We start from the raw sequence: 13,295 nt of genomic DNA, 5'->3' as shown, positions 1-13,295 counted from the left end.
TGATAGCTTCGTCTAATTAAAAACAGCAGGGAATTTCTTATGGGAATAAAAACAAACCAAACGAGGGGAAGAGGGAGTCGAGAAAACACACACACACACACTAGGGATTAGGATAAATACTGATCCCCCCCCCCCCCTCAAAAAAAAAAAAAGGTTGTTATTTCAGAATTCAATAGTCTGTTACAAAGTTCAGCTCGCATGGAGCTCATAGAAGATGCTACAGCAAATCCCAACTACAACATAGCAGAATAATTCTCAAACGTCGCGTCTTCACTTGTAAAATGAGCTGTTGGCAGCAGCAGCTAAAAATAGCTAAGGCACTTGTGGCTTTCTTAGGCTTTGCGCGTCCACTTTTGCACGTCTATCCCATTAAAATGTGGGAATTTTTGCACTCTCCTAAATTTTTGCACTCTCCTAGAACTTGCACACAAACAAAACACCATCAAGCACATTTTACCCGGTAAAGGTTAGCCAATGCATGTATTCTAATTCTCTGGACTAGTCCCCTATGGACGTCCCCACCATGAACCAAGCAAACACAATCAAAAAGATAGAAACTTTTCTAGTTGACAGAGTCAACTCGCTTTGACTACGGTCAATACTCTTTGACTAGGCAAAATAAAGTATTTTTCTCTTTATTTCTGGGATACATATTTCCTATGGACTAGAGGGGATGGCCAGTGCATACCAAAGCCTGCATACCAAAGCTAGAGTATCCTAGGACACTATCACTCTTCCTTCATCACAGGATGGACTACGGATTTTTAATGGTACTCTTGGTCAAGCTTCTTGTTAGAGGCTTGACCCCAGGGCATCATCCATGGAAGCAATTGTTGCTTCATGGTATACTCTAGTGTACACCATGAGTAATTGGGTACTGATTAGGGAGGTCCCCTAGATTTCACTATCAGCCAACTTCTCCCATGTAAGGAGACTTGTATAGATTTTGGGATAATTTCCATCCATCTCTCATCTAAGCAGTATCATCCACTAGGGGGGGGGGGGGTAGCTAGCTAGCCTCTTTTTCTTAGCCCTCTAGTGCAATATCAAGGTGTCACCCTTGGTAGTGATCAGAGATCCAGATTGGCCCCTCCTTACGTATGAGATGATAGCTTGTAGAGGAATCTAGATGAGCATTGTTTGTGGAGTTGCGATAATGCCAAGATGGTATGGATAGGAGTTTTCAAATTATTATCATACAATATCTCTGAGCCCTTTATTATGACTTAGGGAGTAGCTCTTTGGGACAGAGGGTTTGGTACCTTTGCTCTATATCAGTCAGAGGTAGGTAACCATGCCTTCTTCATGCACAGGCTTTACGAACACAGCCCAACAAATCTTAGGACCATGTAGCCTCAAGTTTTTTCTTACTCCCGATTCCGGGTCAGGACGCACTGCCTTCCTTAGAGGCGGACTCAGCTTTGGAGGTGGTCTCAGCATTACTTTATGGTGGATACGGTGTTTAACGTGTGCTTAGATGATTGGCGAACACGCATCCAATGCTGCTGTTATATTGGCTTCCATTTGGATTGACCTCATTTTACTATCTATGGTCAATGATAGTGATGCATAAGGACCTCTACAACTGCTCGAGAGAAAGTAATAGCATTCATGAGTACCTAGGATTGTTAACTCATTTTCATCGACTTAGGAAGTAGTTTAGAAAACCTTACCTGACCTGGTGAAGAAAACACCTTCCTTATGTGAAGTGGATTTCTTGGAGTAGTGCAGGGGAGGAAATCCCACAAGGACCCCTAAACCTATGGAAGTGGATGCTCTATCAGTATGATGTAGAAGAAAAGCATCAACAAAGGTAGAGGACACAAACTCTACCAAGTCTTCATAACCCACCAGAGGGGATAAAGAGTTCCTCTGAATCAATAATGGCGTCGGAATCCATCAGATGTCTGCTTCCAAGAAGGCTATAAAGCCAGGGGACACCCTAGGCGCCCAACCAAAAAGAGATACCTGTTGTGCTGAAGGGGAAGAGGGCTGTTCAGAATGAGGAGGGCCAGAATTTGGAGGGGGGCCTCTTGATTTGTGAAATAAGGAGCTAAAGGAATGCCATCTTTGGCCATAACCAAAACAAGTTGAGAGAGAGGGTCACGAACAAAAGAAGAGGCCTCCTAGTCTGCAGAAATTGGTGGAGCTATGCTAACTCTAACCACAACCAAAACAAGATGAGGGAGAGGGTCGAGTACAAGAGAAGGGGCCTCTTGGTTTGCAAAACTTGGTGGAGTTATGCTAACTCTAACCTCTATCTAACGAGGGGCAGCAGGTGCCAGATATGCAAGAGGTGCTAAAAGAATAGTTTGTTGAAGAGATCTATAACTCTGAAAATCCTCCACCGAATCACGTAAGAACTGACAAGTAGGAGTTTTTGGGCATCCGAAACGCAATGGGAGAGACGGTTTTGGAAACCATGGTCTCAATCACTGGGTCCAACACAAGGACTGAAAAACGTTTTTGGAAACAGAGCTATTTGTAAACTCCACCAGAGTACAAATGATGAGCAACATAGAAGTTTTAGGACCTCCTGAGTCCACCGGAATTGATAGATCTACAAATGGTTGCTCCAAACTTGAGTTCCAACACCCAGGTAGAAAAACGCAGAAACTGACACAGTGAGTCAAAAATCCAATGAAATGATCCCAGATTCAAGAATGAAGGTGTTTCCAAGCTCTTGAAGTGAAGTGGATACCAAAAGCAAGCAATAGTAGGCCACACTAGAAAGCTTCATGCAAGTCCTCACGACTATTGGAAGGAGATGAGGGTTGGTTGAACAGTTAGCCATTTTCCAATCGAACATCAAAGGCCGATTTAGACAAAATTAGGATCCGTCCCTCACTAAGGAGAAAAAACTACGAGAAAGGAGGAGGGTGGGATGGGGGGAAGAAGGCAGCAGAAAAAGAAAGAAAGCAAAAAAGTTAATGAAAATTCATCGAAAGATCGATGGGTCTATGAGACTAAAAGAATTTGATAAAATGAAAGGAAAGGGTAGAGCCTCTAAGCGGGCATCAACACCCAAGAAAAATACAACATAGCCATAATCATGAAAATTCCAATATACAAAAAGAAATCTGAGAAGATGGAATCTATGATGCGGCAGCACTACGAGAGAGGGAGGGGGGGCAGCAAAAGAGGGGAGGGAGGGCAGCAGACAGGGAGGGGTGGGACAGCAACGAGGGTAGGGAGGAAGGGAGATGAAAGGGAAAGGGAAGGGGGGGAGGCAGCAGCAGAGGTAGGGAGGGAGGGAGGCAGAAGGAGAGGGGCAGGGGAAAGGCAGCAGCGGGGAGGGAGGGGGAGAGGGGCAGCAGACAGCGGGAAGGGAGGGGAGGGGAGAGAGGAAGCAGCAGGGAGGGAAGTGAAGGAGAGAGGAAAAAGGGGACAGGTGGGGAGGGAGGAAGCAGCAGGGAGGGAGGGAGGGGGAAGGGGGGGAGACAGCAGCAGGAGGGAGGAGCGGGGAGAATAGTGCAAAAGGAGGGAGGGAGGTGCAGGGGAAAGCAGGCAGAAGGAGGAGAGGCTGGCATAGGGATAGGGAGGGTGGGTGAAGTAGGCGGCAGGAGTGAGGGGGGGACATCTGCAAGAGAGAGTGGAGGACAGCAGTGCGGGAAGGAGAGGCAGCAAGAGCGAGGGGGGCAAGGGGAGGAGCATCAGCTTTGGTTCTTCAAGTCACATTACAATCACTCTCTTTAAGAGATAGGGTCTTAGAAATTTCATCCATGCGATGTACCTCTTTTTATTGATAATGGATAGAAATACCCTAGGATGGGATCTCCAATCCTTATGGGACAATGCAGTCTCACTAACACTGAGTTTGCTGTCCATGTCCTGGTTCTCTATTTTTAATCTATGTGCCAGAATGCACAAGAGATGCCAAACTGTGCACTTGGTTTGGGAACATAATGATCAAACTAGTGGATATTGTTAATTCCTATACCTATGTTGGTATGGAATTCTTGGTTTGAGAACATAATGATCAAACTAGTAGGATATTGTTAATTCCTACAGCTATGTTGGTATGTTGGTATGAAATAAATCGTGCAAAGCATGAAAGGGTAAAATATCGCAGAGTCTGAAGAGATTAAAAACTAGATAAGAACCAAGACAGTGTTGAGAAATGCCAAGTCATGCCTGTGATCATATCAAAAAAAGAAAGGACGACCTCTCCACTCTCTGAGAAAAACCATCCTCCTAGTCGAAGCAGACCTAGAAGGACCCTACATCCTAGACCAAATAGCCATTAGAGTGTGCAAAGTATCTGTCCAACTGATGGCCAAGATATGAGCCAAATTATGTGTGGGATCATCAAATGAATTCATTTCTAAATTACATAATATGAACTCTTGGGCATGTGTGATGAGTAAGTTTTCTGTGGAAATTTTGAAATGCTCGCATAAGAACACTTAATTTCAAGGGATTTATTCAAGCAATATGCTTAAACTGCATGTGAGTGTCGTAATATGTAAGAAAAAAAAAATTCCCCTCCAAAGAAAAAATCTCTATTAAGTATGAACAAAACTCCGAAAGCGAAGCTCAAGGGAGAAGTACATCATGGTGGGCATGAAAAAACAACACCCTCCCTAATAGGGCAAAGTCAAGTGTAAGAAAAACTGACAGTTCGTTTTTGTGGGTGTTATACTTTTTCTTCTTGAAGATTTAGATGCTTGGAATTTCCAAACATGTCATTCTGTGCACACCACAAAAAGCCTGTATCTTTTCCACCAAAATTTAAACATATAATGCTTAATTGCTGCCCATATACTCAGGCTCTTGCAACACATTTGGGCTGACAATTCATAACTTCCCCCTCGTAACAAAACCTACCCTCACTTGAATTCCAAGGCCCAACACACACTTCCATTGATTTGCTATGAGCTAGGTGCACCAATCTTCACTGTATTCTACTTCATTAAATTTTACAGTGAATTGTGGGGGGCAGGGTCAAGAACAAATGGTAAAAAGACTTGACTAAAGTCTCAGCCTTGAGCTAATAGTAGATTAAAACAATATCATAGGGTCATAAGGCTACACAAACGCTTATCAATTCATGTGCTTTGTCATTTAAACACCAATCTTCACTGTATTCTACTTCATTAAATTTTACAGTGAATTGTGGGGGGCAGGGTCAAGAACAAATGGTAAAAAGACTTGACTAAAGTCTCAGCCTTGAGCTAATAGTAGATTAAAACAATATCATAGGGTCATAAGGCTACACAAACGCTTATCAATTCATGTGCTTTGTCATTTAAGGGTGCAGTTGCACCAACATTGCTTAAATTAGGAAACACCAAATTATGATAAGAGGAAGCGAGCATTTCAAAGAAGCATACACCATTTACCTACCCTCCAAGGTGCAATGCAGCAACAAGACTCTAAACCCATACATGCTTTTTTATTTAAGGGTAGAGTTGCACCAGCCTTACTTGAATTAGGAGACCTAAATTATCATAAAAGCAACCGAGCATTTCAAAGAAGCATACACCCTTTACCTACCCTCCAAGGTGCATTGCAGCAACAAGACCTCCAAACCCGTACATGCCAAAAAAAGGCTGCAAAAGTGAAGCACAAGCAAAACATTCAGCTGCTGTATAGTCAGACAAAAAAGTCATGCATGCACTAAGAAAATATTTGATTCTCGTTTGCAGTTTACTATTTGGAGAGAGAGAGAGAGAGAGAGTTTTGTCTTGGAAGGGTCTATGAGACTGAAAAATCCAGATACAAATAAAATATCAATATTATTTTGAAATACTCATGAAGTCAAACAGACAATATCGATAATCATTAAGTTCCTCTTCATAAAATAAGGCAACAACTAATGAACAGTTGACAAGACAAACTACCAATTCACCATGAGTCCCATACATTTATAACCAAGTCTAAAATGCAAGTTGACATTGTGCGTCTCTTCAAACAATTCAGACAAAACCCCTTTTCTTTCAGGGTGGGTTCCAAATGGCCTAGGTTTTGACCCCAATGACTGCATTCAAAGCAAAAACCAGTTTTCAATAGGACTACATGCTGACATTTAGGTAGCATGATGCTTTCAAGCATGTTCATTCTTTCAAAAATATGAGAAGAATATTATAAAATCCCAACGAAGCAATCTCTAAAAGCATCACAATAATGGAGCAACAAAATACAACAGACAAACAAAGAATTTCACATTTATATGAGGTTAAAAAACAACATATATAAACACTGCCAGAAGAAGTAGACAAAAATGTCCGATTATTTCATAGAAAGAAAATGATTGTGACCAAACCCAATCCAAGAAAAAGAGCCACCATCAAACACGTGCGAAAGAAAAATAAGTGCTGCTGGTTCCCGCCTGCTGCTTTGACCTGCCCCTGACTCTTTTCCTCCCCTAGCTTCCCTCCCCCGGCCCCTCTAGTTTTGCCTCAACTCAAGAAAGAGTTAGAAGAAATCAAAGAAGGTCTGAAGGATAAAATAAAGGTGGATGGCCAGTCGTCCTTTGAGGCCCAGATTCGAAGTTATCTTTGGTGCACAGAATGCAAGGGTTCTAACCATGGTCACTGTGAGTGTCCCTCCAAGTGTAAGATACCTACTTCTACCTCATTTCGTACATTTTGTGAGATCCACGGAAATGATGCCTCTAAGTGTAGGTACCTCAATACCAGTAGTCAGCACGTACACATGGGAGTCTGCTTATAGAGATGTGACGAGGAACACAGGGAGAGTACGAGGATGATGAGGAGTAGCAGTTCTTTACAGGTCCACCCTTTTGGGGACCATCTCTATAGAGCGGAGAGACACGCTCTAGATTTTTATGGATCCGGGTCTGCAGACACAGATAGCCGAAATTTGTTTGTTGCAGTATGCTACTCCCCCCCCCGAGACCTCCCACTTTGCTTGAGATGTCCGAGAGGAGACGGAGACATCACCATACGCAGCTCTCTACCGGGACATTGTCGACTTCTCGAGCCGCGTGGAAGTCCTCTTGGCTGGGGACTTCAACGCGACGACGAGGGCTAGTCAGATACCACTTCTCGACTTCAAAGACAGTTCCATTTTACTTCCAGACATCCACCACCTCACTCAACCTTTACATGTGTACTGGCTGCTGTACAGCCCCACCTCCTGCCTGCCTATCACCCCTCCTTCTCAGCCCGTGCATTCCGTACGGTCTACTGTACTTCTCCTCCTCACCCGCTTCTCTCCACCCCTTCCCCTTAGACATGTAGCACTCTCTTCCCCATCTCACACAATCCTGACAGACCGTATGGATGACCGTAAAGTTTTGTACAGCTGTCCATCCCCCCTTTTCTTCCCCATTGCGCCCTTCCACTCCTCCCCTTATTTCCATCTCCCCATAGCCCTTAGTACCTCCTACAGGTCGTGCAGCGGTGAATAGTGCCTTTATAGTTTTCAGGTCGGCCCTCCTCTTCAGATTGGCGAATGGCTACACATTCAACCAACCCTCTTCCACGACGAGTACATCCCATGCAGAGAGGATGCCAGCGACAGATTCTCAGACATGTTCTGCAGCACCAGGACTCCCAATAGGACCCCAGTTTGGCTTATGCAGAGCTTTGAATAGTCATGAATGACACAAGACATGACAACACATTACAAGAGCTCCTCCGATATTCAAGGCTCCGTGCAGTTCATGTTGATGCTATCCTACTTTTCATTTCATTTCATCTCATCGGTCGTTTTCAGGTGTGCTAGACCCCCAAGGAGGGGTACAATCTCATGTTATTATCACTTTCTTTCCTTGGTCTCATAGACTCTTTTGTCTGCAGCAGACATACTCTTCCTTTGTTTCTTTTTCACATGCACCATGTCTCTCATCATTCTAGAAGCCAAGCTGGACACTGGATACTAGCAGCCCTTGCCCCAGATCTTTCTCTGTATATTCAGGATGTTCATCTTTTGGGAGGGATTTCTTCTAGGTGGTCTTAATCACTGCAAGAGCTTATGTATGATAGTGGTATGGTTAGTATCTGACAAAGTATGGCAATAGTACCTAAATAGTACTAAGAGTGTGATAGTACATTAATTTAAAAGGATATGGGTTTATGTATTTTAGTGTATTTTTTGTTTTGCGCCCCCCCCCCCCCCCCCTCCAATTGGGCCTCACATATTATGAAAATATGTACATATCTTAAAATCCTACATATTTTAAAAGATATATACCTTATATTTTGTGGGAGGGAGGACATGATATTTTCATATTTTTCCCTTGCATATTTGAAATGTTTTTAGGAAATCCATGCATATTCTATAGGGACCTTGTCCCCCCATATATGTTGGGGAATGCTTGCCTTGCCAACAAAATAAAGTGGACAACAAACTACTAGCTGGTCTATTGCAACCATTACCCATTCCAGAGGGCAAATGGACATATATAGCAATGGATTTCATCGGCTTGCCCTCTACAAAGAGGGGATGGGACAGCATTTACGTCGTAGTGGATAGATTGACAAAACAGGCCCATTTCATACCCATTAAGACCCAATATTCAGTATTACAGGTTGCTTGGCAGTTCATTGATCATGTGTTTAAGCACCATGGCTTTCCCCAGGAAATTGTCATTGATAAGGATGCAAATTTTATGGGTCACTTTTGGCAAGAATTATTTATGCTTTGCAAACAGTGGTTCTCTATGGATGACCAGCCTAGGTACTTCTGTTGGAAACAGGAAGCAGACCGATTGAATTTCATGCATTGATCAGAATTATGCAATACCTAATAGGGTACAGCAAATGCAACATGATAGGCTGCCTCATAAAGCATGAAAGGCCAGCACAAAGCTTCATAAGAACTACAAAAGTAAGATCATCTGCACAGGATGGGCAACTGACATAAGAACATGGTTCAGCAGATGGAAAGTGGAAGCATATTTGACCATGCCGCCTACAAAGGTCAACATGCAAGATTTTCAACAATCTTTACTGAGCACTTTGCAGAATCACTGGCTGACAAGTGAAAAGAGGGTAAAGCTGGAATATTATCAAGACAACATAAATCCCACATGTTGGTCTACATACATGTCCATAAAGACACATGCTCAGCCTTATATTAGCACACCTATCCCCCTTCTATATTGCAGGAACATAGCCAGGTTCCGTACCAGATCTCATACATTTGCCATTGAGCAAGGAGCTTGGATACACCAGCCCAGACATGCTAGAGTCTGTACCCTTTGTGACATGCAGACAATTGAGACGGAGGCACATGTAGCTCTACAGTGCCCCCGTTATGCACATATTAGGGAGGACTACCAGCAGATACTGGAGGACTCCGCTCAGTTGACATCAGTTCTCTCCACTGCCTCTCCGGCAGCTTTGGAATCTTTTGTCACTCGTCTTTTTACTTGTCGTCAGGAACTCATAGACTCCTAACCCCTCTCCTTGAGGAGACTCTTTTTACATTGTATTGAGACGGGTCCCATGGGTCATTTTTGGCCCCTCAAGGACGCTAATAAATTCTACTTCTACTTCTCACACACACACTCTTTTGGATAAGAAATCTCTCTCTCACACACACACTTTTCTTTTGGTAAGAAATCTCTCTCTCTCTCTCTCTCTCTCTCTCTCTCTCTCTCTCTCTCACACACACACACCCCCCACCGACGTGCACGTGCGCACACGCATTTGAGCACCCTCAACCCACACATATAGACCACAACCTTGCTGCCCTACCTGCCTTCTTTTTTCATTTGAGAAAGACGAGGGGTGGGGGCCGAATTGAACATGGACATTGTTCAAGGGTTGAAGGGGAAGCGTGCAGGGGAGGAGGGTGCAAACAAGCGGGGGCGCACATAGGAATCCACAAAAGATAGCATAGGGGTGCAAATAAAGAGGCAAGGAAAGGGAGGCGGTGAGCAAACGATACCTCTATGGTTAAGAATTTCCAATTTACATTATTGGGGCTCATGTTCTCAAAGATCCTTAACAGAGTTTATTTTATTCAGTCACTTCAAAGAGTCTTACTTTTAAGAAAGGTGGATCCTTAACAGAGTTTATTTTATTCAGTCACTTCAAAGAGTCTTACTTTTAAGAAAGGTGGGTCCCCGCCAATTGCTGACATGCGGACACTTCGATGTTTAGACGAGCCCATAGTTCCCCTTCCACATCCATTTGTAAGAAGAACAAAGCCTTAATTCAATATGACAGCATAGTTTTTATCTTGATTTTATGCCCAAAATCATAAGAACCCAAAAAGGGCTTTGGATAGAAATAATGATTTTGAGAATCATCATTTAAAACAGCTTAAACAAAAGGTGTTTTCATTAAGCCTGATATAAAAGCTTGAATTCCACCCAAATCCACTGAGTCAGCAGCCTAAAAGTTACCATTTGGCGATTGAGTTACTCATGGAACTGTCCATTCCTTGTCCACTATCAAAGATTGTGATCTTGTCTTTACTCAATGTGACACTGCCATCCCACCATGCTTTAGTCTCAAGTAATTTTGGTTTATTATACAACAGATGAGAAACCTGAAGTAAAATGACAATTAACCTGATTAAGCGTCTATCTGTGCTTGTATTGCCCCATACTGCCTGTAAAGAATTGTCCTGTTACAAATTGCCAGTACAGTCAGCCCAACAAATGATGAAGAGAAACAGAGTAAAAGGGTTACAAACTCAACAGAGTCCATAATTTTACATACTCCAACAGAAAGGACAACACATATTAAGGGGAAAGTTTGACTCTCATCGGAAAAAATCTGAATCAAACACTCTACTCAACAGAAAGGAGCTGTGACACAAAACTCCGTGATAGCAAAACCACAGGTTGAACAGATTCAATAAAGGGGATGTAAAAAGCAAATTAAAGGATAGATAAAATATCCTCTATTGCTTAAGTTTCGATCAGCAATGCTTATGGCTTAAATATAAAGCCTAGTGGAAGTAAACATAGCCAGGTGAAAGGAAAAGGGCAATACCAAAATATCTGCCAATGCAGTCTCAAGCGTGTACTCTTGGGGTAGCGCCCCAAGGAGCTCAGGATCAGGCGTTACGTTCCACATATCCTTCCAAACAGCATATATATGTCTGTAACCATAGAACCATGGAGTAGCAAGTAAAATAGAGAGGATAATATCATAGCAAAGTTATACCTGAAGTGCATAAACAGCATTCGGCTGACCATCCTGTCACCGAAAAAAGATCTCACGTAAGACTAGGCACAACACCATTATAACTAAATTTGTAAGCAACGATTCACTGTGCAAAGCACCCCAAAAAAAAAAAAAAAAAAAAAAAAAAGTAAGCAACGATTCGTGCAAAGCACAAAGCTAAGAACCAGATTTTTATAACACAGATCACCTGTAAAACAAGTGTATTTGAAAATGTGTGGATCGAGTCAAAAATATTTCCGTCTTCAATTTTATTGCCTAATGTGTCTTCTAGATACACCTGGCTGCCCCACTTGATACCTCTTTCATACTCCTCGTCCTCTTGTATCTCACACCTGATCTTCTGCAATAAATCTTCCACCCTCAACTTATCATCCTTCTCTTCAAGGAGAGTGACGTTATTACCATTTGGCAAGAGTATATGAAGCTGCACTGGCTGCTCCACTTTTCTCCTGATAGAGCGCCCTGTACACTCTTCTGGTATTAACCCACGCCTCCTATTATAAGTTCTTGTGGCTTCCGATGGGCTGGTCCTGGAGGCAAGCCAAGCATTCCAAGAGATCAGAGCCTTAAATAGGCATGAATTACAATCAGGTATCGCAAGAATTCCTGTTATTACCTGTGCAGTGGCATAATATTAACAGCCACAAAACTATTTGGTTCATGTTCAGAACACACGAATACTCCCAAGCATTGGTTTGCTGCACGACTAGAAGACAAAAACCTGTTTGAAAGCTAGCTGATCACCCACTATCTGAGATCAGAGCTTTAAATAGGCATGAATTACAATCAGGTATCGCAAGAATTCCTGTTATTACCTGTGCAGTGGCATAATATTAACAGCCACAAAACTATTTGGTTCATGTTTAGAACACACGAATACTCACAAACATTGGTTTGCTGCACGACTAGAAGACAAAAACCTGTTTGAAAGCCAGCTGATCACCCTCTATCGTAATTATTTGCCAAACGAACGTTCTGGGCATACCTTGTATAGAAGTCTCAGACGGGGGTTTTAGTGCTTTACCATGGACACAGTGCGAAGAACTCCAGAGGGGACTCAACATGCAAAAATCACAGTTTCGAGCACCGGTAGGAAGTTCATGCATATACGATGGACTCACCTGATGGGATGGGGAATCCTCAACTGAGGAAATTCTTTTCAAACGAGATAACAATAAAGTAGGCCCAATCATGCAGGAAAGCTTGATAGCAGAGCCGAAGCTGGCATTCTGCAAGCGTTGCCAACAACTGCCAATTTGCCAAGATGAAAGCGAAAGGAACACAGATAGATGTTAAAGTTAACATCAACAGTTGGATGGCCCAGTTATGCGAGAAAGGTTGAAATTCAAGAAAAGCCAATAGAGCAGAATCACAGATTGAACAAGCAGCATTTGATACGCCACTCGCTCAGGATAGCTTGAGAGCACAGCCGACGCCAGGCATTCTGCAAGCGCTACCAACAAATCCCATGCTACCAACAGACAGATGATGAAAGGGGCAACCATTGGATACACCACACAGAAAATCTTAATTAGCAAAGCCCCAGCTCGGTGTTCTGTAAATGTATCTCTGACAGAGGAAAAGCCGTTGAAACAAGCAATAACTAGACATGTTCAGGATCAATCACACAGAAGAGCAGAGACGCTCTAGTGGAAAGGCACGAACGCGTTGCAGAGCTGCGAATCGCCAAGAAAATGCATGTACGCAGGAGAAACTAGTGAACCCATGACGGCAAGACGGAAGTTACATACGAAAGGCAGGCAGGCAAGCCTTGCCGAAAGGAAGAACAGACCTGGAATCTATAACTGGAGACCTTGAGCTCGACGGTTTCTCCGTCGCCATAGCCAGCTAGAGAAAGTCGGAAAGTGTGTTGAAGCTGCTCAACGACAGAGCGAATCTGCCTCCACTGAAAATCCTACAACAAACCAAAGCTAAATTCTACGAAAAGGCTGCGAAAGTGCTGTCAATTCCAAACTCGAGCTGCACAAATGCAAAAACGCAAAACGGAAGCTGAAACCTTACAACACGAGCTGGAAGAACTACAGAATCCAACAACAGTCCTGCAAGTCGCTGCTCCAAAGTCTGATCCAACAACACGAAAGGGGATGCAATCAGGTCCAACCGCAAAGATGCACAATCCAACGACACTCGCAGTCGATTGAAGGCTGCATGCGGAAGGTTGCC

At 43.2% G+C, this 13,295-nt stretch overlaps 1 protein-coding gene across 1 annotated transcript in view; it reads right to left on the bottom strand.

Moving 5' to 3' along the window:
* Positions 1–13,295, bottom strand: part of GMI1 (gamma-irradiation and mitomycin c induced 1) — a 309,165-nt gene extending 295,870 nt beyond the window's left edge. Inside the window, exons 1-9 of the mRNA XM_087395876.1 lie at positions 13,134–13,295; positions 12,904–13,026; positions 11,299–11,641; positions 11,091–11,123; positions 10,917–11,003; positions 10,490–10,545; positions 10,322–10,405; positions 10,021–10,093; positions 5,497–5,552 (exon numbers count right to left, since the gene is read on the bottom strand). Coding sequence (XP_087252002.1) covers positions 5,497–5,552; positions 10,021–10,093; positions 10,322–10,405; positions 10,490–10,545; positions 10,917–11,003; positions 11,091–11,123; positions 11,299–11,641; positions 12,904–12,953 — 782 coding nt within the window. The 5' untranslated portion in view covers positions 12,954–13,026; positions 13,134–13,295. The remainder of the gene's footprint in view (positions 1–5,496; positions 5,553–10,020; positions 10,094–10,321; positions 10,406–10,489; positions 10,546–10,916; positions 11,004–11,090; positions 11,124–11,298; positions 11,642–12,903; positions 13,027–13,133) is intronic.

Source organism: Dipteris shenzhenensis, chromosome 24, assembly GCF_047967505.1.
Source record: "Dipteris shenzhenensis isolate YYH24624 ecotype China chromosome 24, Dip_SZ_1.0, whole genome shotgun sequence".
NCBI classification, from domain to species: domain Eukaryota; kingdom Viridiplantae; phylum Streptophyta; class Polypodiopsida; order Gleicheniales; family Dipteridaceae; genus Dipteris; species Dipteris shenzhenensis.
This window is presented reverse-complemented; position numbering and strand designations above follow the sequence as displayed.